Genomic DNA, 26,843 nt, shown 5'->3' on the forward strand with positions numbered 1-26,843 from the left:
TTAAGAAGAGACTTTTTAAGAAGTTCCCACAAGAGGCTTAAGAATGATGGAGAGAAATGGCATTTTTTTACAAATTCTAACATGAGATTTTTAAGGTCATATTTTTCAACTGTAACTCCCAGACCCTTGCCTCCAAAGTCACTCTCAAGCTTTCAGAGGACCCCTGTCGGGGGAGGCCTTCCCTGGCTGGATCTCTGTCTTCTCATATAACACAGCCTGCTTTTGCACTCTTCCCACAACCCATACATTTGCAAAGTCACACAGTTACAGAAATTCCCTTAACCAATCTCTTTCTTTCTAGTCTTCCCTATTTTCTTGCTAAACTTTTCCCTCAACTTTTCTAAAATCTCTGAGGAAGGTCAGTGAACTGGAAGAACGAGCCCAGACCAACTGGGCTGGCCCTGTGTGGTGGAGGAGCTAACGTCGTTCTTGTTATAAAAGCAGAAACTGAGGCACAGGGCATCCTGACGAGTTATAGGTAGGCTGGCCACAAAGCAGAACAAGGTCTAGACAGCACTGCTCTGTGCCCTAGCAGATAAGGTTTCCAGATCCAGATCAAGTAACTCTGGGTGACCAAGACAGCCTTCTACCCCGAGAAACGTGAGCCCACAGGAAGAGAGACGGCAGCACTTCTGGGTTCGGCGGGGAGGGCGTCTGCCCTGAATTTTCATCCTTCTAGGATGTTCAGTGCCTAGAATAAAAATAGTACGTGGGGCTACGCATGCATGGAATAATCAATATCTATCACTGCATAATTCCAGTTAATTCTTACATACTGGATAATCTTTAGCAGACTGTTGCATGCAAATCAAAGTGTGGAGGCCTCAAAACACTGTAGACTATTAGCGGTAAGGACCCACATATCACAGCAGAAGCTTCGCAGGTAGCCACTCAGATGAACAAATTTTTCTGTGGTAGTTATCTCAGATTACTCACAAACGGAGACCCACATCCTCCAGTCCGCCGTTCCCAGTTTCTGGTTTGCCTTCACTTATGATAAAGGTAAGCAGAGTCTGGGGAGGGAAGTGGGGAGGTGGGGGTGACCTGCACACTTCAGTCACACAGTCCCATCACCGGAGGGAACCCTAACCAGCAATCAATGATTCTGGCTCCAGCTCCAGTCTTCCTCTCAGCAAAGAGTGAAACCGGAGACTCAGACACCGTGCCTTAATGGAAAGAAAGGGCCCTTTTTATTGGATGGTTTTGTATTTACATATTAACTTAAAATGTCAAACCTGTTTAAATCCAGGCCACCCATGCATGGCTAACACTGAAGCTTTCTGGGTTTTGTGCAGTGAGCACATGGCTTTGGTCCATGTTCAACACTTCATTAAGAGATTTTTTTTCCCCAAGATTGCTCTGGAGCTGCCATCCTCTCAGAGGCCAGCTGCTGCAGCACGTTAGCAGTCCACATCTGGCTGGAATGCTGTCGTTACTATTTTCCTTACTAGTGTGTGGATGAGGTCTGTGTTATTCTAAGCAAACTGCAGCACCGTCCTTGTGTGGACTTCTAATGACTAGTGACGGTACAATTTGGCTGCTTTTTCTTATACCACGTACCAAACTGCTACTAAAACATTCAAATTTTACTTGAAACTTTTGGATAATTGTTAGATCCTTTTTGTTTTATAATGTAGACATTTTAAGCTCATGGTCTCATCCTTAAGGCCAAAATATTTCCCTTAAATATAGCTACATATACATATATGTATATGTGTGTGTATATATATACATATATATAGAGAGAGAGCTATGTATATACATATGTGTATGCACATCTGTGTGTATGTATTATGTGTGTGCCCCTAAAGGAAATGGCCCCTATAAATGGGCAAGGTGGAATGTTCAGTGCATGTGTTGTAGAACCACAAACAGTTCACTTCCTGGGAACTTCAGTGGGTCCCCGCACGGGATTTCAAACTTCAAAAACACCATTCAGCAAAGAACATCACCTCTTGCCTATGTGACAAATTTGGCAACTAGAAACCGTTCCTTAAATGAGAGTTGTTATTGGGAATTCCATGAGCTGCACAAGATTCTAGGCCCCAGATGACCTGTACGTGTAAATCTGGCCCAGTGGGCTGTTTAAATGCACATGTGGGCTCCCTCTGCCTGAAATAGCCCTGGGCTGTTCTCAATACTTGAAAACAGAACTCAGTTTTTGCATGAAATCCTTTGTTTAACTTTACTAAGCAACCACAGTTTCAGCCCTATCTACAAGTAAAATGCTCAACATCTTGTACAATGGCTGTTCAGTCAGTAAAGGTGGTCACATTCTACAACAAGCACTAAGTGCCTGAAGAACTTTTGTTATTTCTCTTCTTTGCGTAGCGTTTCGTACCATGGGTATAGGGAACAGTTGATAGGGCACTTCTGAAAGAATAGCCAGCGTGGAGCATCTTGCAGTCGTAGCTCGGAGCCCCCTACAGGCTTTCAGCCAGAGATGGACAGTCCTGCACCACATGGCTCCCAACACCTCTCAACTTACCTCCCGGTACTCTGCCCAGCCGCAGGGGCATCACTCATCCTCAAGAAGACAAACGTCTTTGACCTCTCTTTGGCATGCCACGGTTCTCAGTCTCTCCCACAGGTCTCCCTTCAATCCCTCCCCAGCTAAAGCAGCAGCTTCCCTGTTGTTGGAACGTGTTTCCCCACAGCATTTGGGTACATTCCATGTTCACCTCTACACTTCTTACCCACCCACCACTAACAACATGGAAAGTGCACAAGAGTGGGGACTTCCTGGATCTGTTTACAGTTGTATCTCCGATGTCTACAGCAAAGCCTGGCACACAGTAGCTGTTGGATAAATGTCTCCAAGCCACTGTCTACAGGACTTAGGATATTAAATTTAACAGTGCCTGAAAAATCTATCTTCCCTGACAGCACCCCTCATAGATTCAATGCCGTTCCTATGAAAACACGGTGTGTTTCGCCTAACAAACAGGATTCTTGATACCAACTACAAGTTTCACCACCTATGTCAATGAACCACAGCCTCCAAGGAAGAGTGTTCAACCTCTATCCTGGGTTACCTGGAATTGCATGCATTATTTTTAACAAGATGCAAAGACATGAATACAAATAATGTCCCCTACACCCATTGTTCTGTGTTGGCCACTTCAACCTTCATCATACACAGTTGCCCCTTGGGTTTCAATATGGGCCTCGACCACCACACTGCTCTCCTTGCCTCACAGGTGTCCCCACAGAAGAAATTTTACTCTTTTTCTAACACTGCAGAAAATCAAAGGTTCTGAGCTAAGGAACAATGCATTATAATCTCCCCTAAATAAAATAATAACAAATACACTCCTGCTTAATGCCCTTGCATAGACCATCTGCGTTTTTGTGTGGACTACCGTCATCAGCAGGGATGATCCTGTCATCTAAAGCTCCAAAAGCCTCTCCCAAGCTTTGTGGATTTGGCCGTGTCCCAGTGGCTCGTGGTCTCCGTGTCTAGCCCTGGCACACTGAGACCCACTGTGCCCCCTTCTTCCAGTCCCTTTCTGCTCCTGGTCACTCAGGTCGTCTATTGCCTCTCCTCCCCCTCGTACTGCTCGTTTGTCCTTCCTACTCTTTACCTGCACCAAAGAGTCACACACACACACACACACACACACACACACACGCACGTACACACGCACACACACACACACAAAACCTAAAGGAAGAAACAGAGCACAAACGCTCAGAACTAGAGAAGCCTCCAGCTGTCACGCTTCCCAGGGGTGCTTCAAATAACCTTAGGGTTGAACTGTTTAATCCTAATTTTTTTTGACAGGGTCTCATTAGGTAGCTTGGTCTTGCCTGGAACTCTCTGTGTAAACCAGGTTAGCCTAAAACACATGAATCTGACTACCTCCGCCTCCCTAGTGCTGGGGTTAAGATGTGCGCCATCAGGTCCAGTCACGTCATCTTAAACTGTATCACTTTCCTAGCACAAAGGATGAGGATTTGCCCCCTCTTTACCTTTCCCCTTACCCTTCCCACCTTTCTCAATAACATTATGCCAAAAATCTTAATTAAAACCTTATCCTTTGTGTCAGTTATTGAGACTACTGTTTATGTGTACACCAAAAACTTCGAAAAAAAATCTTGCATGACTAGTCCTTTTGTTTGTCTTGTATCTAGTAACCGCCTAGTACTGGCTCCTGCCTGTCACTGTGTATCCACATAAGCCTCAAGCCCTACACAAGCGTGAAAACCTCTCAGCCTACTTTCACATGTGGTTAAGTTAGATTTCTTGTTCTCGGCGGTTAAAATGTGTAAGTTCCATTTCTTCCCACCCACTTTTAATTTGTTCTGTGCCGAATCTGATCCACCAGGTGACGTGAGTGCTGGGCACGGCTCTTCACTCCTTCCTAGATTTCTATTTCCTAGTTCCCGTACCATCTTCTTTGTCGGTTTGCTCCCAGGTTTAGGGTGGGGGCAGCAATGTCCCTCCAGTTTTTATATGTTACAGGTTAAAAGTGTTTTATCCTATTCTCATAGCTTGTTATTAAAGTTAAAAGTCACTGACATCTTAAAAATATTGCTGTGTTGTCTCGTATCTTCCTATGCCCATTTGAGTACTTCCATTCCTGGTCCTTCAGCTATGTCTTCACTTTCTTATTCCTTAGTCTCTATTACTCTTAGCTCTTGAGTTTCAAAATTCCCACAGGCAGCTCTGGTCTGGCCTTCCTCATTTATTATGCCAATACTCAGAGGCCCTTTTTAAAACATTACATTTTATATATGTAGCATGTGGGGAGTGGTGGTAGAGGTTGCATGGACACACAAGTACCACAGCCTGCAAGTGGGGGTCAGCACTAAGACTTCAAGAGTCTATGCTCTCCCTCCACCCATGGGTCTGGGCACCGAACTGCAGATTGCAGGCTTGGCAGCTTTGCCCACTGAGCTTCTGCTGGCTGCGGTAGGGCTTTCTCTCTGACTCTGCTCTGCTGAGTCGTGCACTGTCTCCCCGGTCACTTTCCATCTTTGTATCTAGAGTCTCAGGATATTTCTATCTCTGCCTTATCAAAGACAGCGCTGTATTTACATTTCTTAATCAGACTTGTTGTTTTTAACTGCATTTAAATGCATTATCATTTTGGGGAAAAATATTACTTTTAGTGGCTGCTTTCACTGTTTCTTCTAAATAATTGAAATTTTCTGGAATTGATTCACAAATTTTCTTATTTTTTCACTTCCTTACTATACACTCATTTTTTTCCTTTGTTACCAGATAATTTTTCCAATCCTTTTGTTTGATTTTCCTATGTTAGTGATTTCATTTTTCATATATGAATTTTTTTATCATATGTCCTTTAATCAGGCACTTAGTTTTTTCTCATCAGATTGAGGACAACATTGCCTGTCCTACTAATTCCTTCATTTTCTCTACTTTGCTCTGTCTGCTTCATTTTAGATGTCTTTTTCCAAAATTGGACGATCCTCTGAGTAAGTCAGTAAAGCACAAAGCCTTGGAAATCACTTGTGACAGGGTCACACTGCATGCCATGGGGTCGCGTTCACCGAGTTCCCTCTGAGGACATGCAGGCATTTCCGGTAAGGTGGGAGTTGGTAAGGCTGCCTGCCAGTGTGCTAGAGCCAACCTGAGCACTGGGAACTAGAAGTTTCACTGTTCGGAAGCAAAATATTCTTCAATTTCCCAGTTACCAAATCCATTTCCTGCCTTGCCTTTCTCGGTGGTTGGTGCCCTTAAATCCAGAAAGTCTCTGGGGTTTCTCCAGGGACTGGTGCACATGGGACGGGGTGGTCCCAGGTAAGATAGAGCTTCAAGGGTCTAAGTGGTCCCCAAATAAGAACACTCTCCACCTTGCCCCACCCCTGTCACTCTACCCTGCCTTCTTCCTGCCCTTCCCTGAGACTCTGGGGTGAGTCAGCCTGCTTCTATCTATGTCTCCCCCGTGGCACTTAGCTCTGACCTTTCTTCATTCTGCTAAGTCATACGGCATTCTCCCATCCACTTTCATCTTTGTGCTCTGTCGTTTCGGGTTTATCAAAGACGGAACTTGTATTTACGTTTCTTAATCTTCCCTGCTTCGGAAGAGAAGCCCCCGAGTGCAGGCTGGCGAAGAAAAGCGCAGCTGTTCCTTTATTCTGGCATGTTGAAACCAGGAAGAAGAGTGCCTTCCCTTTTCCCGAGTGCTTTACCGCAATGCCGGCTCCGCCGCCACCTGTCGCCGCCACTCATCTCCGCTGCTCTCTGGAATCTTTATGGCAATAGGCATAGTTTTACTGGCTTCCCCCAGAAACCTTTAGTTTATTAATGAATGTTAATAACTTCCACATCTGCACACAGTGAGTGCAGCTAAATGGCATATCCAATGTGAAAGAACTGGGAATGTTTCAGTCACCAATCCCCGTGGGCCCTCACTGGTTATCCCTATCTCTGCCCCCAGCCCCTGTAGTACCACAGTAGGCTCTGGCCCGAGATGAGCTCTGCAGATGGTTCCCTTCTCGTTTCCATCCACGTTACCCTGTTATTCTCCTGTTGCTAGACTTCAGCAACACCGCCTTAAGCTGCTCCTAACACTGTGTGGCTTCTGATTTCACCAAGGAACTCTTGCTGGACCATTCCCCAGACCTGAAGCCTCTACAGATGGCTTTACCACACTCGCCTCAGTCCGACTCTGCACACCGTCTGTTCCTTGTCAGGGTACTAACTGAAACACAAATAAAACAGAAGATTGGGAACTATCTGGTTCTTGTGCTTCTGATGCTGTAAGAGCCACGTGTACAGATGGACTTAAAGACCCTGAGAAATTATGTTTTTCCTTTCAATAAAGAATTGGTCTCATTTCAACAAGTGAACAAATCAACAACTAAACCCCTCTTTATAATTATTCTTCTCTAGAAAATATCAATGTAAATATGGTCAGGAAGCTTAGACTATTGGGCAGAGTTGGGGCACACACATTATCCCTCTGTGCTCAAAGCACTGGACTCAGTAAGTGCTGACATATATATGTGTGTGTGTGTGTGTGTGTGTCTGTGTGTGTGTGTGCTATTTTTTAATTGGGGAAAAAAGACAGTCAAATTTAATTCTAAAAGCTCAAGTATTTCTTTTTCTTTTATTTTTTTTCTTTCCCCTTAGACATTTATATTAAGGGTCAGAAAAATATAAAAAAAAAAGAATAAGCTTCATCTACCCATTTAAAAAAAAAAGTGATGTTCTTGACTTCAGCCCTCCCTCTCTCTATGCACTGACAGACTTTTTATCTAATGAACTTTCCCCTTCCACTACCGCCCACATAACCTGCAGTCCCTTCCTGGTGTATAGCATGGTGGTTCCTCAGGCCCTGTTTTCTTGGCCTCCTGGCAGCAGCTCACAAGCCACCACCCACTTCACAAAGGGCCATCTCCCTCGTCCTTGCTGCTCTTCCTTTCTGGTTCCCTCCTCTCGGACTACTCTTCGGCCTCCTCAGTAGAAGCCTCTGGGCCCTTGCCTCACTCTTGGTCCCTTGCCTCACTCTTGGTCCCTTGCCTCACTCTTGTTCTCAGCCTGCTCTACCTACCAGGCCTGGCTTCCTCCGCTCCAGAGGCTTCAAAGGGCAATGAAAGATGGACAACGTAGTCCAGGCCACTATGCCAGTCAGAGGCTGGGGAGTCTGGGCACAGCCTAGGACACCCTGTCTCAAAGCTAGAGTTAGTTATAGAACTGATGATGCTGAAGAGAACCTGACCACCAGAGGCATTGTTCACAACTGAGGAGCTCTATGTGTCTATTTCACAGCGTCATCTAGAGCCCTACTCCAAGGCACCACACACAGTCAGAAACTAGAAAAAAAAATCTTCCAGCCTTTGTTGTTCTCTATCCTCACACCCAATCAATGCCCACAGCTTACTGGTTCTGTCCAAGACGGACCTTAAACTGAATATCCAATTCCTTTCATTCTCACCCCGACTCCTGCATATTAAATCACCTCTTTATTGCTAATATTGTTACTTTCAATCTATAGCATAGCCATTGTGATCTTTCTAAGATACAGATAAAATCATGTTATCCTCTTGTTAAAATTAAAGCCAGCCATTGTTCCCTCACTACTATCTACATGACACTCAAATTGTTCAGCTTTTCAGCATCTGGTCTCCAATATGATCCAGTTACTACAGGCTCCAGCCATCATGAGCATCTTTTAGTTTCTCCAACAACCCAAGATAATGTTACTCCTACCATGTCTGTCCCTTTCATCTGCTAACACAATTATCGGATGTAGTCCCATCATCATATTCCCTGTCATCCTTTCTTCAAAAAATTCATAGTTGTATAGGCTGAGTGTGGTGGCACATGTCTATAATCCCAGAATTTGGGAAGCGAAGTCAGGTAGATCTCTGTGAGTTCGAGGCCAGCCTGATCTACACAGCGAGTTCCAGGACAGCCAGGGCTACACAGAGAGACCCTATCTAAAAACAAAACAAAACACAGTAGAATTTACTTCACTCATTGGTCTATAGTTTTGGAAGTTCAAAATTAGGGAGCTCCATCTTGTGAAGGTACTGTTAGTATTTCTAGGCTAACACCTGTAAGTTTTTAAGATCTTGGTGTCTCAGCTTATATGTGCTCTCTGAATCTTGGCTAGACCTGACACTCAATCACGCTTCTTAACCACATCACATTCTCTTATAGCTGCTCTTTATTTGCATCTATTAAAATCACCAACATAGTGAAATCAACCCCATTTATTTATTTCAGCCATGCCATAGCATTTCCAGCACAAAAGTGTCATTCAGCAATAAGGGTTAGATGTTGTGATTTAGACAGAAAACGCCCCCGCGAAGACGTGTGTTGAAGGCTTTGGTCCCCAGCTGGTGTGTCACTGTAGAGAGTGATTGGATCATGAGGGCACTGACCAGATCAACAACTAATGCATTAATTAGATTGATTAGTTCATAGCTGAATGAGTTACTAGGGGCTGGTGCCTTATAGAGGAAGTGAGTCCCTGGGAGCACGAAATTGAAGACTACACCAATCTCCTCCCTCCCTCCTCCCCTCCCTCATCCCCTCCGTCCTCCCCTCCCTTGTCCCTTCCCTCATCCCCTCCCTCCCCGCCTACCATGAGCAGCTTTCCTTTATCCTGCCCTTGTACCCCACATTCTGCCATGCACAGACCTACAACAAGATAGCCAGCCAACTGGAAACTGAAATCACAGAAACTGAGCTAAATGAGTCTTTTCTCCCTTAAACTGTTCATCTTGGGCATTTTATTACAACAACAAGCAGACTAAAATAAATGATTACTGAGCTAGCTATCAGATTAAAGCTTGTGCCAGAGAAGGCATAGTTCACATACAAATTTTTCTTTCTCTTGGCAAATAATACTGCAGTAAGCAAGCTAATTTTCCCATGAAACAAGTCTGTCTATAACAAGGAAATTCTAAATCTTTGTTTTCTTTTTTATTTCTGCATTTCCCATATGTAAAATTTTCACTATAAAAATTTAAACACACTTTTTACAAACTAAGAGTATTGCTAGCTTCTCTTGCTCCACCTAATGCCTAGTCTGTTCCCAAACCACCTGTGAACTTCAGTTTACGTGTATGGTTTAAAGCAGTGGTTCTCAAACTGTTGGTCATGACCTCTTTGGAGTCACATATCAGATAACCTGCCTATCTGATATTTACATTACAATTTATAGCATTAGCAAAATTCAGCTAGGAAGTACCAGCAGAAATAATGTTATGGTTAGGTCACCACAAGATGAACTGTATTTTTTTCTCTCTCTCTCATTTTTTTTAATTTCTGGAAATACCTGAAATTAAATTTTTTAACTTTTTTTATTTTTAAAAAATATTTAATAGATATCACCCACATAAAAATTTTCAAGAACAACACACTTGATAACAAAGCATGTAGTCACCACAGTACAGTTTGCAGTGGAATTAATTAGCCTGCTATTTGCAAAATCCTGTAGTGTATCCCAAAACAAAACAGACACTAATATTCCACATAAAATTTTGTCTGAGTTTTATATCCCTTTGTTCTGATACATATCAGCTGGTAAACTCAGAATGGAAATAATTATGTTTTCTTTCTTTTTTTTGTTTTTGTTTGTTTGTTTGTTTGTTTAAAGTAATTTTATTAAATTATAAAAGTTTCCATTTCTGCCCCTCTTCCCAACCCTCTCCCACTCCCCCCACTCCCTCTCCTCCTCCCTCTGTCCCTTAGGGCAGTCAGAGGGTCACAGCGTTAGGAAGATTGGGAACCACTGGGTTAAAAAAAAACCTGCAATAGCCTTTCACTTGAAGTACAACACCCAAGTTCTAATTAAATCTTAGCACACCTGCTCTGAACTACAAAACCAGAGATATATACACACTTGTAATGGTGTTCTGACCTCAAGTAGGATTCAAGTTTCCTTAAGGTATGCTTCCTCTTTAAAGGAATAATTTTGAAATTTATTTCAGTGACTAACCTACTGGTATTGGGTATTAACAGACATGCATTTGGTTACTTTCTTGCCTGTTCCCTGTGCTTTCTGCCCACTGCCTATCAATGCTTAATAGGCTTAATAGGGATGAGGGGAACAGCTCCAACCTCGAGGCCTAGAATGACTTGCTATGAATGTATCTTGTCAAAAATCAGGAGACTTTTTTAAAGGGATGCCCTTCTACTCGAGCTCCGCATATAATCCAAGGGCAGCTCACCACAGTCATACAACCCTGCTGACTGGACATCTGCAGGCTATCAGCACCCCTCCAGTGACCAACCTTAGACCAAGCATGTTAGATTACAACACTTGCCCACAGATGCTGGCTTTTCCTTTCCGGTTAAGACAGGTTGTCAGCATCAAGGAAGATGTTTTTCCTGACTTTCCAATGAAGATGCTGTCTAGAAGGTTTTATGGTTAACGTCACTGGTACTTACCTTGGATAGACTCATTCCCAGAACTGTGAGGGTCACTAGCCCAGCACAGCAGACCAGAGCACTGGAGCTGGAGAGGCCTGAGCCTGGGGGTATGTTTCCATCCACCAGGCAGTTCATCCCCGTCAGTTGACTAAGACCAAAGTGTTCCTGAGAAAGAAAGAGCAACACGGAAATAGTCATTTCAGGGTTGGAGTCAAGAGGCAGTAGAAACTTCTATCCATCCACAGAGGGAAGAAAGTCTACCAACAGATGCTACGCTGTTGTAGAAACTGGTATGATTCAACACAGTGGAAGCTACCCATGCCATCTGATTTAATGGCCCTTGCCCACAATATATGAGGCAATCTAACAATGACTTTTCATTTTGTTCAACAAAAAGTTACTGATTTTCTTCCTAAATTTCCTTGAATGGTTTTTCTTTGAATATTAACTGATTTGAACAAGTATAGAAGACCTTAAAAAGCAACCAGAATTCAAACTGCCCAACAAGGCAAGAATTCCCCACTACCAGTGAGCGGGCTGAGCTCCAGCCTGCCAGCATATGGTATGAAGTTTAACCCAACAGCAGCTGTTTCCAGGGTGTCTGGCCTCAGGGGGCCCTGTGAAGAAGCGAAACTCCAACTCTATCAACTCCATTTTTCATAGAGAAAAACGTAAGCACTGGGGGATTAAGAGACCATCCTGGAGATCACACGAAGGACCCTGGGAGACTCAAGACTCTAAGACTTTCCCAAAATCACGCAAAGGATGCTGGGATTGAGACCCAAGACTGAGTCCTGGTTGAGGATTTGTCCACCCATGTGGAAGATGGGGTCTCTGCCATCAAATGTCTGTCAGTTATATGTGGAAATTCAGAGTTTTTACAGGAGTTATTGATAGAATTTAGCCATCTGGTAGCTTTAAAGGGAGTCAGATTAAAATTTAGGTGTAAATGATACTGAAGGCCCCAGAGGAGGCAGAGAAATTTTTTATAGTGAAGCCCAATTAAACCAGACTCTGGATTAAAGGTAGAAATCTCTAATGTGCTTGAACTGATTGTAAAACTGGATTTGGGGTGATGTCATATTATAATCTTTGTTTAGGATTAAAAATAAATGCAGCACTCCCTTCTCTTCAGTAAAAACACAGTCTTCCTCAGAAACTTCTCAAATAATTCAAGACCAAAGTATGAGAAACTATTACATTACCTAATTATGCATTTCATCATACATATTCTTCTAGGGAGAAATTTCAATAAGCAAGTTAGACTGGTCAAAGGAACAACAAAACGCTGCAAATAAAGGCTGTTTTTGTCCTTAATTTTTTGTCCTTTTTTCTTCCTTGGCAAAAGTCATGCGCCACAAAAGACAAGAGTCAGATGTGCTTCCTGACTCCAAGTCATCTTAAACTCTCTTTCCAGAAACACAAACAGATTATACACTGAAGACATGCTGCTGCCAACGCCCCTCCACACAGAACATCCAGGCAGCCCGTGCAAAAGCGGCAGTCCTCAGGGAGTGCTATACGTTTAACCATAAACGATCCACACAGTGTCTTGAATGTGAATCATACTAACAGACTGAGCACACAGTGTTTAAGTTCAAAAGTCACAGCACGCTGGAAAACACAAATGGGGTATGCCAAATACTGTACGAGCCGTATCCCAGAAGGATAACATGTTCGATTTCACATAAACAGATTATCTCTTGGATCTTTCTAGTATTTTAATTTGAAGTTTCTGAACTGGTTATCACTTTTTTTCCCCAAAGTTCATTGTACAAACTTGTGTTTTTGCACATAAGTTGTCAAATCAAAGAGAAAGGCTTAAAGCCTTTAAAAGGATGCAAAGCAATACAAGAAGATTGATAGATAGATAGATAGATAGATAATAAATAGATAGATAGATGACAGATAGATAGATAGATAGATAGATAGATAGATAGATAGATAGATAGATAGACAGATCACTTTACCATACGGTGCAAAAAGGCATGTTGTTTTAAAGAAGGTCAAATTGTATTTGCCTGACCAATGCTTCCAAATCCTCTGATTCTCACTAATGTGGATGACAATCCAGATGATTTGAAGATTTAAAACAGGCCAATAACTTTTCCCAGAAGTTATTACCATGTGTCTGGAAGAAAGACACATTCTCAAGAAATGAACACTGTACTCCTAGGCCAGACCTCCATGACAGCAGGACTACACGTCCCAAGTCACTCTGCTGGGCTTCTGTGACAGCCATGTCACTGAGCCCTAAGCTTCTTGGGACAGTTTCAGATAGGACCTCCAGGCCACTTGGATCTTAGGCTCTCAAAAAATAAATAAGTAAACAAAACAGAAAAGCATATTTGCTCATTTTTTTTTTGATTCACAAAGACAAAAGGTCTATTTCTTAATATCCTTTATCTATGATATTACCAGAGTCACTACATCTAAAATAATTATTGAGTGGGTGTCAATTTTAAAATTAAAGTTAAGGAGTTGACTCAGTGGCTAAAATCATCTGTGGCTCCTACAAAGGAAGACTTAGGTTCGATTCCAGGTACCACATGGCAGCTCACAACAGTCTGTAACAGATCTGATACCCTCTTTTGGATTCTGTGGGCATCAGGAATGCATGTGGTGCAGAAACATACGTACAGGCAAAACACCCACACACATAAAATAAAAACAAATAGATCACCGGGCAATGGCAGCACACACCTTTAATCCCAGCACTTGGGAGGCAGAGGCAGGCGGATCTCCATGAGTTTGAGGTCAGCCTGGTCTACAAAATGAGTTCCAGGACAGCCAGGGCTGTTATACAGAGAAACCCTGTCTCAAGAAACTTAAAAAAAAAAGAAAAGAAAAGAAAAGAGAAAGAAAGAAAGATCTTTTTATCTTTTTTAATTATAAAAAACTAAAATGAACACAAAAGAAACGTAAGAGTGGTTCTGGAAACAGGAAGTATTAGCTTTCCGTCTGTGCTTCACACAATCTGAACTACGAGAAAAAGTCCTGCCTCGCACACAGCGCTGGACTCTTAGGCGGAGATGTGTCGATGTTTCCAGGAGGCTACTCACAGCAGTGACTCTCACTAGACCCTTTCCCTCTCAGCTGGACAAGAGGAAACAAGGCTAGCTGCCATTCCCGAATACCTAAGGGTTCCAGCATCATGGCGTCCTTGCGATAGCTCTTCATTGAAGAACTGTGACATCATTTTACAGATAAAGCCAAGACAACGCAAATTAACAAAGCTGAACCCAGCCCACATTCAAATCTACGGCTGCTCTAAGTCCCATTCCAGTGCACTCCTGCGTCTCCCACGAACAGAACATAAATACTAGGACAGCCTGTCCTTCGTGGCATATTTAATGACGCCAGTCAGATAAAAATCATGACTGCCCCGGATACACACCACTCAGAAACAGTCATGCCTTCCCCACCCTCAGAAACAGAAGCTAGCCAAACGCAAGAAGAGCTTCAGTTCTGAAAGGAGACCATGACATGATAGAGTAAATCTGGAATAGCATGAATATCATCTCAAAGGCTAGTCGGAGTCAATTTACCTGGATTCCTTTAAATCCACATAGGAAGTAGTTGTGCCATACTGGTTTAGTCTTGTCAATATGGATGTTATTAGCACTAGTACTGAAGTCTCTGGGGGGGAAAAAAGCAAGCCCCATTAATTTAAGTCTGTATGACTGGCGAGACAAAAATCAATGGCTGACTGCTGCCCTCTTGTGACAAAATAGTGGTACCGCGTATTCTTTTCTATTTGCCTTCAATGTATCTCACAGCCCCCTGCAAACAGCGAACACCTTCAGCTGCTGAAGGCTGAGAGCCTCAGTGGCTAATTTACCTCTAATTGACCCTTTTAATTTCCAAAATCTGATAGGAAACAACATACTTTAGCGTAATTTACATCCACTCTCTCTTCCATGCTAGTCCTCATTACTAGTGTAAACTGTGTGACCCTCTGGACCTGCTACTCAGCAGATGCCCATGGACACAGTACAGTTCTACACTGGTATAAGCTTATAATTAAATAAACAGCTAAATGAAGAAAAGGGGAAATTATTCTTCATAATACAATACCAGGACCAACAGGGTGGCTCAGTGGGTAGGTAGTCGTCTTATAATCCTGTCAGGCCCAATGGAATAGCTCAGTGAATAGGTAGTTGTCATATAATCCTGTCAGGCCCAGTGGGAAGGCTTAGTGGGTAGGTAGTTGTCATATAATCCTGTCAGACCTGGTGAAATAGCTCAGTGAATAGGTAGTTGTCATATAATCCTGTTAGGTACAGTGGAATAGCTCAGTGGATAGGTAGTTGTCATATAATCCTGTCAGGCACAGTGGAATAGCTCAGTGGATAGGTAGTTGTCATATAATCCTGTCAGGCACAGTGGAATAGCTCAGTGGGTAGGTAGTTGTCATATAACCCTGTCAGGCCCAGTAGGAAGGTTCAATGGATAGGTAGTTGTCATATAGCCCTGTCAGGCCCAGTGGGAAGGCTCAGTGGGTAGGTAGTTGTCATATAATCCTGTCAGACCTGGTGGAATAGCTCAATGGATAGGTAGTTGTCATACAACCCTGTCAGGCCCAGTGGGAAGGCTCAGTGGATAGGTAGTTGTCATATAACCCTGTCAGGCAGTGGGAAGGCTCAGTGGGTAGGTAGTTGTCATATAATCCTGTCAGACCTGGTGGAATAGCTCAGTGGATAGGTAGTTGTCATATAACCCTGTCAGGCCCAGTGGGAAGGCTCAGTGGATAGGTAGTTGTCATATAACCCTGTCAGGCCCAGTGGGAAGGCTCAGTGGGTAGGTAGTTGTCATATAATCCTAACAACTGCATCCCTAGAACCCACATAAAGACAGAATTGGTTCTCCAAAGCTGTCCTCTGACTTCCACATGTGTGCTAAAGAATGCATGCCACACAGGCACCTCTCTCAATCTCTCTCTCTCTCTTCCTCTCTCTCTCTTTTTTTCTCTCTCTCTCTCTTTCTCTCTCTCTCTAAAAATGAATAAAGTATAATGCCAATTATCCAATATAAAAGAAATAATGTAAATTTTAAAGCATTGTATGTAAATTCCATGACAATGGTTTCATCGATGGATGCTGAGCGAGTGAGGGTTTAATAAAAACAAGACTATTTGCACAGATGTGAAGTATTACCTCATTACCATCACCAGATTAACTGAAGAAGAAATTAGCAGCTTCCCATTAGAAAGTCACTGCTTCTTTGAATTACTCCGAAAGCCTAGCATCCTCTCCTCCCGCCTCTACACATGCCTTTCCCAACACTGCGGGTGTCTTCTTCTGTCATTTTCTATTTTCTGGAATAGTTTATGAAGCATCCATACTGGTTCTTCTTTAAAGGTCTGGTAGAGTTCAGCGGCAAAAACTTGTAGGCTGGAACTGCTAATAATATTTTTATTAATTCCTTGAGAATTTCATACAATGTATTTTGATCATATTCACATCCCCACATATCTCCACAAGTTCTCCTAGATCTACCTCCAAGTCCCCAGTCTCAGCCAATTTTCTGCTCTCTGTTTTTTTAATAACCCGTGAAGTCCAGTTTGTGCTTCGCATTTATTCATCGGTGTGGGGCCATCCACAGAGCACAGTCAACCTATCAAGAGCCATATTCTTAAAGAAAACTGGCTTTTCTTCTCCGGGAAACCATTAGCTATCCATGTCCTCTAGAATGTTGACTTCACCGTAAGCCAGCAAGTGCAGCTGCTGTGTGCTCCTGATTGTAGCAGTCCTGTCACACCAGGAAATGCCATTTCACTCCAGCCCTCCCCAACATCTGGCTCTTATGAACCAGATGAACGTCTCAGCAAGGTTGTTCTGCTCAGTCCCCTGAGGGACATCCCAGCCAGGTTCTTCTTTCTATTCTGCACTGGCGAATGATGATCTTCACTCAAGACTCTTTTCAGAAAGCATTTTATTTGTAAAGGAGGAGTCCAGGAGAGTGGCAGCCTCTGCCAGGGTGGGAAAGGACTGCCCACAGCTGAACAGGCAGAGGGGCTTATATAAGGCTTCTTAGGGGCAGAGTTTTCCCAGGGAGTTTTTCTGCTCCAGGATTGGTTGGTTTTCCCTGCTCAGGGACTGGTTAGTTTAGTTGGTCAGGGGCAGAGATGGCTCTGATTTCAGGGACAAACTATGTTTCTTTTGTGGTCCTTTTTAGCCTATTGGCTCTAATTCCAGGACTAGGGCACATTTCTTTCACTGACTCTAATTCCAGGGACAAAGGGTGTTTCTTCGGCACAGGTTTCAAGGTCAGGGCATTTGGGTTCTGAGTTTAGGGATAAAGTGTTTCTTTCACGGGCTCAGGTCTTAGATCCAAGGTGTGTTTCTTTCATTGGCTCTGAGTTCAGAGCCAGAGTGGGTTTCGTTGGCTGCCCCTTTTACCCTACATTAGCTCCTACTATTATGAAGGTTAGTCAACAGGGGGTAAGTTTCTTGGTCAGAATCAATGTTATTTCTTCATGTCTTATGATCAGCAACAGGCCTTACCAAAACTTGGACTTCAATTAAATTGAAAATGTTTTTGTTTAATTGAGGTTTTTCTGGGTTTATTTCGCTTTTAGCTGCTGCTTGAATCTCATTGCTTGTTCTCTACAAGCTGTTGATTTTATCCTTTTAATTTGTTTAGATTATATGCATCTAGAACTCATTCATTTCTTTCAGATGTTTCAATATCATAGACTATAAGAGTTCTAAAGCATGTTACAAGAATTTACTGGATTTCATAGGTGTTTATTGTAATGCCTCCCTTTTCATCTCTTACTTTATTCATTTTGGCCTTTGCTCTCTTTCTTTTGGCTAGTTTGGCTAACCGTTTATTGATCTTGTCCACCTCTGCAAAAAACTCTTTGTTTCATTAATACATTGTGTTTTTAAATTTCCATTTCATTAATTTCTGCATTGATCCTAAATATTTCTTTCAATCTACTGAGTTTTGATTTGGCTTGTTCTTATTCTTCCAAGTCCCTGGAAGAAATTAAGCTATTTGAGATCAGACTCTTTTTTATTTTATTTATTTATTTACACACACACACACGTGTGTGTGTCCACATACCATACCATGTACATACCATGTGTACTACCTGTGTTCCACAGGTAATGGGAGCCAGTTCTCACCCTCCAACACATGGGAGATTGACCTCAGGCTATCAGGTTTGATAGTACTTCATTTTTCCCACTGAAACATCTCACTGGCCCTTCTCTGACTTTAATATATGCACTTACAGCTTTAAAATTCCCTTGCAGGATTGCTTTCAAGTATCTCCTAGCTGCGTTAATTAAAATCTGAGTATACTATGCTATTAGGCATTGTATGATAGTAACAGCAAACACCCGTGGTTGCTCTCCCACTAATATCCCACTCAGAAAAATAAGGAGAGCTCCTGGGCTGAGGAATTATTTTCTACACTACACATTCATCTCTACGACATCCAAGAAGAACATAGCTGCAAAAAAAAAAAAAAAGTAAAATAACACCAAACACATAAATCCTGATACAGTAACATAAGATGCACACACACATACACAGGATAAGATAATGCCTCCAAAAAGTATAAATCTTACAGTAATGGCATATGGTGTGAGGAAAATAAGTGTTAGCAGAGTCTTTAAGAAAATGAACACTTCTGTACTGTCGGTAGGAATGCTATTTGGCTCAACTATTATGGAAAACAATGTGGTGTTTCTCCAAAGAATTAACATCAGAACAGCATATGCTCCAGAAGTCCTGCTGCTTGGTATACACACCCACGGGAAATGAAGTCAGTATCTGAGAAACACCTACTATCCCCATGTTCACTGTCAAGTTACTCACAATAACTAAGATATTTAGAAACAGAAGGACCAAATGTGACAACTCTATCTCCTGTAATTTGCAAATCAAATACATAATATAATCATTACCATTTAATAACAGGGATATAGTGTAAGAAACATATCATTAGCCAATTTTGTCATTGTATAAACAATATAGAATATAAAGTACTTACACAGACGTAGATAGATTGGCCTACTAAACACATATATATTTGGGATATTCACCAATACAAACCTACATAGCAAACTATTATGCTTCTGGTGGTTTGAATGAAAATGGCCCCCACAGTTTCATACATTTGCATGTTTAGTACCCAGTTGATGAACTGTTTGAAAGGATTAGGAGGTGTGGCCTTGTTAGAATATGTGACCTTGGAGGAGATGTGTCACTAGGGGTAGCTTTGAGGTGTCAAAATCCCATGCTAGGTCCTGTCTTTCTCCTCCCACCCCCTGCTCCCTGCTTGTGTGTCCCAATGTTCCTGCCCATGAAGATAATGGATTAACCCTCTGAAACATAAGCAAGGCCACAGTTAAATACTTTCCTTTATACAAGTTACCTCGGGCATGGTGTCTCTTCACAGCAGCACAACAGTGACTATGCCAGTGCTGAACACTGTAGCTGACTGTAACACAGTGATATCTGTGTGCCCGAACCTATCCAAACATAAAGAGTTCAATACACATAAGTGTAAACAATTGAGCTAGCACACTGAGTAGGGAGCATAACACAAAGGGATATGCAGGACAGAGAGCTGTGGCGAGTGAAAGCGTGAAGGCCAAGACTATAACAGCACGTGACTCTGGGTTTATAAACACACACACAAATGACATCAAACTGGTCTCAAAAGTTCTTTCTTTGATGAACTAACATTGCCTTACTAGAACTTATTCTATTTATAAACGTTTTAATTTTTAAAACTTTTGACTCTTTCGTAGTAATTTTTGCTTAAAATGCAAATGTTATAAGCAGCAGTAGTTTCTTGGCCCCATATATTGTCACGGGGCCACCATCCTATACATCATATATGTGAGCCATCATTGACTAAAATACTGCTAGGTGGCACCAGACAGTACAATTAAAGCTTATGCAGAAAAAGCAAAGCTGGCTCAGCATTGGAAAAATCCACCAAAGTAATCCACCATATGTTTAAAGTTGGCCATGAAGACTGGACAGATATTTAATAAGCCACTTATGAGTGTGTACATATGACATTTGTCTTTCTGGGTTTGGGTTACCTCATTCAATATGATGTTTTTAGATTCATCCAATTGCCCACAAATTTCAAGATGCCATTGTTTTTGTTTCTGCTGTGTAGTACTCCATTGTGTAAATGTACCACATTTTCCTTATCCATTCTTTGGTCGAAGGACATTTAGGTTGTTTCCAGGATCTGCCTATGACAAACAATGCTGCTATGAATATAGTTGAGAACATGTCCTTGTGGTACGATTGAGCATTCGTTGGGCATATACCCAAAAGTGACATTGCTGGGTCTTGAGGAAGATTTTTTACTAATTTTCTGAGAAATCACCATACTGATATCCAAACAGGCCGCATCAGTTTGCACTCCCACCAGCAATGGAAGAGTGTTCCTTTTACCCCACATCCTCTCCAGCATAAGCTGTCATCAGTGGTTTTGATCTTGGCCATTCTTAAAGATGTAAGATGGAATCTCGGAGTTGTTTTGATTTGTATTTCTCTGATGACTAAGGATGTTGAGCATTTCCTTCAGTGTTTTCAGCCATTTTAGATTCCTCTGTTGAGAGTTGTCTTTTTAGGTCTGTACACCATGTTTTTATTGGATTATATGCTCTTTTGATGACTAATTTCTTGAGTTCTTTATATATTTTGGAGATCAGACCTCTGTCTGATGTGGGGTTGGTGAAGATCTTTTCCCACTCTGTAGGCTGCCATTTTGTCTTGTTGACCGTGTCCTTTCCTTTACAGAAAAAAGCTCCTCAGTTTTCAGAGTTCCCATTTATTAATTGTTTCTCTCCATATCTGTGCTACTGGGGTTATATTTAGGAAGTGGTCTCCTGTGCCATTGCATTCAAGTGTACTTCCCACTTTCTCTTCTATAAGGTTCAGTGTGGTTGGTTTTATGTTGAGGTCTTTAATCCATTTGGACTTGAGTTTTGTGCATGGTGATAGATAAGGATCTATTTTCATTCTTCTACATGTTGATATCCAGTTATGCCAGCACCATTTGTTAAATATGCTTTCTTTTTTCCATTTTATATTTTTTTGCTTCTGTCAAAAATCAAGTGTTCGCAGGTGTAAGGATTGATATTTGGGTCTTCGATTCAGTTCCATTGATCCTCCTGTCTGTTTTTATGCCAATACCAGGCTGTTTTCAGTACTGTAGCTCTGTAGTAGAGTTTGAAGTCAAGGACTGTGATCCCTCCAGGAATTTCTTTATTGTACAGGACTGTTTTAGCTATCCTGGGTTTTTTTGCTTTTCCATATGAAGTTGAATATGGTTCTTTTGAGGTCTGTGAAAAATTTTGCTAGGATTTTGATGGAACATTGCACTGAATCTGTAGATTGCTTTTGGTAGGATTGTCATTTTTACTATGTTAATTCTGCTTACCCAAGAGCATGGGAGATCTTTCCAGTTTCTGGGGTCTTTTTCAATTTCTTTCTTCAGAGATTTAAAGTTCTTGTCATACAGGTCTTCCACTTGTTTGATTAGAGTTTCTTTGAGATATTTTATGTTATTCGTGGCTATTGTGAAGGGTGATGTTTCTCTGATTTCTTTCCCAGCCCACTTACCATCTGTGTAAAAGAGAGCTACTGATTTTCTTTGAGTTAATCTTGTATCCTACTACATTACTGAAGGGGTTTATGAGTTGTAGAAGTTCTTTGGTAGAGTTGGGGTCGCTTATGTAAACTATGTATCCTGTTACATTACTGAAGGGGTTTATGAGTTGTAGAAGTTCTTTGGTAGAATTGGGGTCGCTTATGTAAACTATCATATCAGCAAACAGTGAGAGTTTGACTTCTTGTTTTCTGATTTGTATCCCCTTGATCCCCTTTTGGTGTCTTATTGCTCTAGCTAGAGCCTCAAGAAATATATTGAATAGATATGGAGAGAGTGGACAAATTCATCTTGTTTCTGATTTCAGTGGAATCTTTGGGAATTTCTCTTCATTTAGTTTCATGTTGGCTGTTGTCTTGCTGTATATTGCCTTTATTATGTTTAGATATGTTCCTTGTATCCCTGCTCTCTACAAGACCTTTATCATGAAGGGATATTGTATTTTGTTGAAGGCTTTTTCAGCATCCAATGAAATGATCATGTGGTCTTTTTTTTTTTCGGTTTGTTTATATGGTGGATTACATTGACAAATTTTCATAGGTTGAACCATCCCTGCATCTCTGGGATGAAGCTGACTTGATTATGGTGAATGATTTTTCTGATGTGTTCTTGAATTTTATTTGCCAGTATTTTATTGAGTATTTTTCATCAAAGTTCGTGAATGAAATTGGTCTGCAATTCTCTTTCTTAGTAATGTTTTTCTGTGGTTTGGGTATCAGGGTAATTGTAGCCTCATAAAAAGTTTGGTAATGTTCCTTTTGTTTATATTGTGTGGAATAATTTGAGGAGTATTGGTATTAGTTATTCTTTGAAAATCTTATAGAATTCTGTGCTGAAACCATCTGGCCCTGGTCTTTTTTTGGTTGGAAGACTTTTGATGACTTTTTCTATTAGCAGTTATAGGTCTACTTAATTTGCTTATCTGGTCTTAATTTAATTTTGGTAAGTGATATTTATCCAGAAAGCTGTCCATTTTGAGTTTTCCAATTTTGTGAAGTACAGATTTTCGAAATATGACCTAATGATTCTCTGGATTTCCTCCATGTCTGTTGTAATGTCCCCCTTTTCATTTCTGATATTGTTAATTTGGATATTCTCTCTCTCCTTTTGGTTAGTTTGGATAAATGTTTGTCTATTTTGTTGATTTTCTTGAGGAACCAACTCTTTGTATCATTGATTTTTTGTATTGTTTTCTTTGATTCTATTTTGTTGATTTCAGCTTTCAATTTGATTATTTCCTGCCATCTAATCCTCCTGGATGAGTTTGCTTCTTTTTGTTCGAGAGTTTTCAAATGTTCTATTAACTCACTAATGTGGGATTTTTCCAGCTTCTTTATGTAGGCACTTAGTGCTATGAACTTTCTTCTTAACACTGCTTTCATTGTGTTCCATAAATTTGAGTATATTGTGTGGTCATTTTCATTGACTTATAGGAAGTCTTAAATTTCTTCCTTTATTTCTTCCTTGACCCATTGATGCTTCAGTTGAACATTGTTTAATTTCCATATGTTTTTGTAATTAGTGCTGCTGTTGAATTCTAATTTTAAGCCATGGTGATTCAATAAGACACATGGGGTTATTTCAACTTTTTTTCTATCTGTTAAGGTTTGCTTTGTTACCTAGTATGAGGTCAATTTTTGAGAAGGTTCCATGAGATGCTGAGAAGAAGGTATATTTTTTTATGTTTGGATGGAATATTTTATAGATATCTGTTAAGTCCATTTGAGTCATAACATCTATTAGTTCCCTTATTTCTCTGTTAATTTTCTGTCTGACAGACCTGTCCAGTGGTGAGAATGGGGTATGAAAGTCTCCCGCTCTTAGTATGTTTTAATGTGTGGTTTAAGCTTTAGAAGTGTTTATTTTACATATGAGTTTGCCCTTGTATTTGGGGCATAGATGTTCAGTATTGAGATTTCCTCTTGATGGATTTTTTTCCTGTGACTAATACAAAATGTCCTTCTTTGTCTCTTTTGATTGATTTTTAGCTTGAAGACTATTTTGTTACATATTAGGATAGCTACACCAGCTTGTTTCTTAGGTCCATTTGATTGAAAAATATTTTTCCTTTACTCTGAGGCGATGTTAGTATTTGAGATTGAGGTGTGTTTCTTGTATGCAGCAGAAGGATGGATTTTGTTTTCATATCCAATCTGTTAGCCTGTGTCTTTTTATAGGTGAGTTGAGTCCATTTATATTAAGGGATATTAATGAGCAGTGATTACCACCTCCTGTTAATTTAGGTTTTGTTGGTGGTGATATTACTGTGTGTGTTTTTCCCTTCTTTGGAATTTGCTACTGTGAGATCATCAATTGTCTGTGTTTTTGTTGATGTAACCAACTTCCTTGGGTTAGAGTTTTCCTTCTTGTACTTTGTGTAGGGCTGGGTTGTGGCTAGGTATTGGTTAAATCTGGTTCTGTCATGGAATATCTTGTTTTGTCTGTCTATGGTGATTGAAGGTTTTGCTGGGTATAGTAGTCTGGGCTGGCATTCATGAACTCTTAATGTCTGTATCAACACTTAACCAGGACCTTCTGGCTTTCATTGTTTCCATTGAGAAGTCAGGTGTAATTCTGATAGCTCTGCCTTTATATGTTACTTGGTCTTTTTCCTTTGCAGCTCTTAATATTCTTTCTTCATTCAATATGTTTAGTGCTTTGATTATTATATGGCAAGATGGTTTTTGTTTTTGATTCAATCTATTTGGTGTTCTGTACACTTCTTGTATCTTCATATGCATATCTTTCTTTAGATTGGGAAAGTTTTCTTCTCTGATTTTGTTAAATATATTTTATGTGACTTTTAGCTGGAGTTCTTCTCCTTCTATATCTAATATTCTTAGGTTTGGCCGTTTCATGGTGTCCCATATTTCTTGGATGTTTTGTGTTAAGCTTTTGTTAGATTTAATTTTTTCTTTGACCAATGAGTCTATTTCCTCTATTGTATCTTCAGTATTTGAGATTCTCTCTTCCATCTTATATTCTGCTGTTTATGCTTGCATTTGTGGTTCCTGATCATTTTCTCATAATTTCCTTTTCCATAATTCCCTCGGTTTGTGTTTTCTTTATTGTCTCAATTTTGGTTTTCAAGTCTTTAATCATTTCTTTCACCTGTTTGATTGCTTTTTCTTGATTTTCTTTAAGGGATTTGTTGATATCTTCCAATTTTTTGTTTGTCTTTTTCTTCATTTCTTTAAGGGGATTTTTCATTTCCTCTTTAAGAGACTCAAACATTCTCCTAAAGTTATTTTTTAGGTCATTTTCTTCTGCTTCATCTATATTTGGTTGTTCAAGTCTTGTTGTTGTAGGGTCACTAGTTTTTAATGGTGTCATGTTGTTCTTTGTGGTGTTGAATGTATTCTTACCTTGTCTACCCATCTTTTCCTCTGAAAGGTGTAGTTGGGGCTGCCTGCGTCTCTGGTGATCAATCTTCCAGGTGCCAGGGGATCCAAGGCTCAGATGACTGTTCCTTGTGGTGCAGTCAGGGCCACGGTTCCAGTCACCCCAGAGGTCACTCGGTGTTCCTAAAGGTTTCTTAGCTCCCTGAGGTTGCTCTGCAACACCAGAGGTTGTTTGGGCCTGTTCCCATGGAGGTTGCTTACTTGGGCCTGCTCCAGTAGAGGTCTCTGGCTCAGGTCTGCTCCCTCAGTGGTGTCTCTCTTGTACCGTAACTGATTTCTTCACACTTTAGAAAGGTAAACACTTAAAATTGACAAAGTATATGTTGTAGAAACATCTATTACATATCATACTGTCTTACATTGAGACTAAAAATTTGAAGAAAACTGAAAATACAACATTAATAAGAGATATAGGTAAGTAAGTATTGACTGCACAGCATGGTAGGGTTCACTGACAAGAGAATAGACAGTACCATTGTAACGAAGGACAGATAGCAACACCTGACTTTACTGAGACAGTTATCTCAGTATATAATCAATACTTCCTGGGAAAGAAAAAAATTATTCTCATATCTGTATAGTTCAATACTTGAGACAATGTCTAATACATGACAATTCTTCAGTAAATGCTTACTTTTTTACACTCATTCATTCATTTACTATGTATGTGTGAGAAAGAGTGTGGGCATGGACATATCGTGCCACAAGTGTAGAAATCCGAGAATAGCCTGCAGGACTCGGTTCTGTCATGTGGGTTTCTGGAAATCAATTTCAGGTTAAGGCACTCCAACACCCTTGAGCCATCTTGCTGGCTAGTAAATGCTTCCTCAGTAAGTGTGTAAAAGAACACAATAAATAAGCATTTAGTAGTGACCTGGAATGCTGATAAATGTCAGGCAGAAAATATCAATAAAGTATATGATTTAGTTGGAATCCAATATTTTCTAGAGTCCATCGGCATTCAGATACATTACTGCATGCTTCACACACACACACACACACACACACACACACACACACACTCCCTACCCACCACCAATCCTAATTACTCACGGATACAAGGGGTTTGTATTGGCCAGTTGGAGAGTGTGTGTTTTCACAGGTTCCACAGCTATTAGCATGTCTTGTTCCACAGCCATGGGAAGAACAGAGTACCCACAGTAATCAATGTGCTCTCCTAGACAAAAGAGAAATCAGGTTTTACCATTGCTAGCATATGAAATAAAAGCTCACCCTAGCTGTATGAACACCAGTTGCTGGAAAGAACCACAGATTTACAAGGCTGATTGTCTGAATAGAAACTCAATGAACTAGAATCTGGAGAGTTGTAAGTCAGGTGACCTCACACATTTTTAGCTCCCTTAGAAGCCATTCATTACACACTGCTCCGTATGACCGAGTATCCTTGTTGCTACTAGATCAGTCCTTCAGATACATGGGCAGACCCCCAAACCTTCACCAACCAAAGGCCAGTTGTACCCAGCAGAGAGAATTCTCCACCTTGCTGTAACCCACCTGCCCGATGCTTCCACCCATGTATCTGAAATGGGTCTTGACGTGTGGTTCCCTTTTCTAGTAATATAAAACCTCATGAGGCTGTTCCATGTTGGAACATGAGGTTGGAGTAAACTGTATCCGTGTTCCCAAGTCATCGTCACTCATAATTGGTTCCAGAATAAACTCTTATCCCCTTACAGGTGAAAGCGAGGATACTAGACAGTTAACGTACAGGAAAAACATGGCCACGGTTTAAACTAAGTGAAATTCTATGGACAGATAGATACTCTATTTTCTTTTTACCGAACATTTTAAGGCAACTTCTATTAGTCATAAATAATTTGTTTTGGTTAATTAGAAGACTTCTTTTTTATCTTAAGCTTGTTTTTACGCTTTCTAATTTGTTTTGTTTTCTTTTCTTTTTAACATACTTTTGTTG

The 26,843-nt window shown here is 40.9% G+C and overlaps 1 protein-coding gene across 4 annotated transcripts in view; it reads right to left on the reverse strand.

Moving 5' to 3' along the window:
• Positions 1-26,843, reverse strand: part of Galk2 (galactokinase 2) — a 121,251-nt gene that overhangs the window by 76,197 nt on the left and 18,211 nt on the right. For all 4 annotated transcript variants that reach the window (XM_048460038.2, XM_048460036.3, XM_048460037.3 and 1 more), the window contains exons 3-5: positions 25,961-26,084; positions 14,404-14,494; positions 10,874-11,020 (exon numbers count right to left, since the gene is read on the reverse strand). In XM_048460038.2, the coding sequence (XP_048315995.1) occupies positions 10,874-11,020; positions 14,404-14,494; positions 25,961-26,084 (362 nt within the window). The remainder of the gene's footprint in view (positions 1-10,873; positions 11,021-14,403; positions 14,495-25,960; positions 26,085-26,843) is intronic.

This window comes from Myodes glareolus, chromosome 10, assembly GCF_982192425.1.
Source record: "Myodes glareolus chromosome 10, mMyoGla1.1, whole genome shotgun sequence".
Classification (NCBI taxonomy): Eukaryota; Metazoa; Chordata; class Mammalia; order Rodentia; family Cricetidae; genus Myodes; species Myodes glareolus.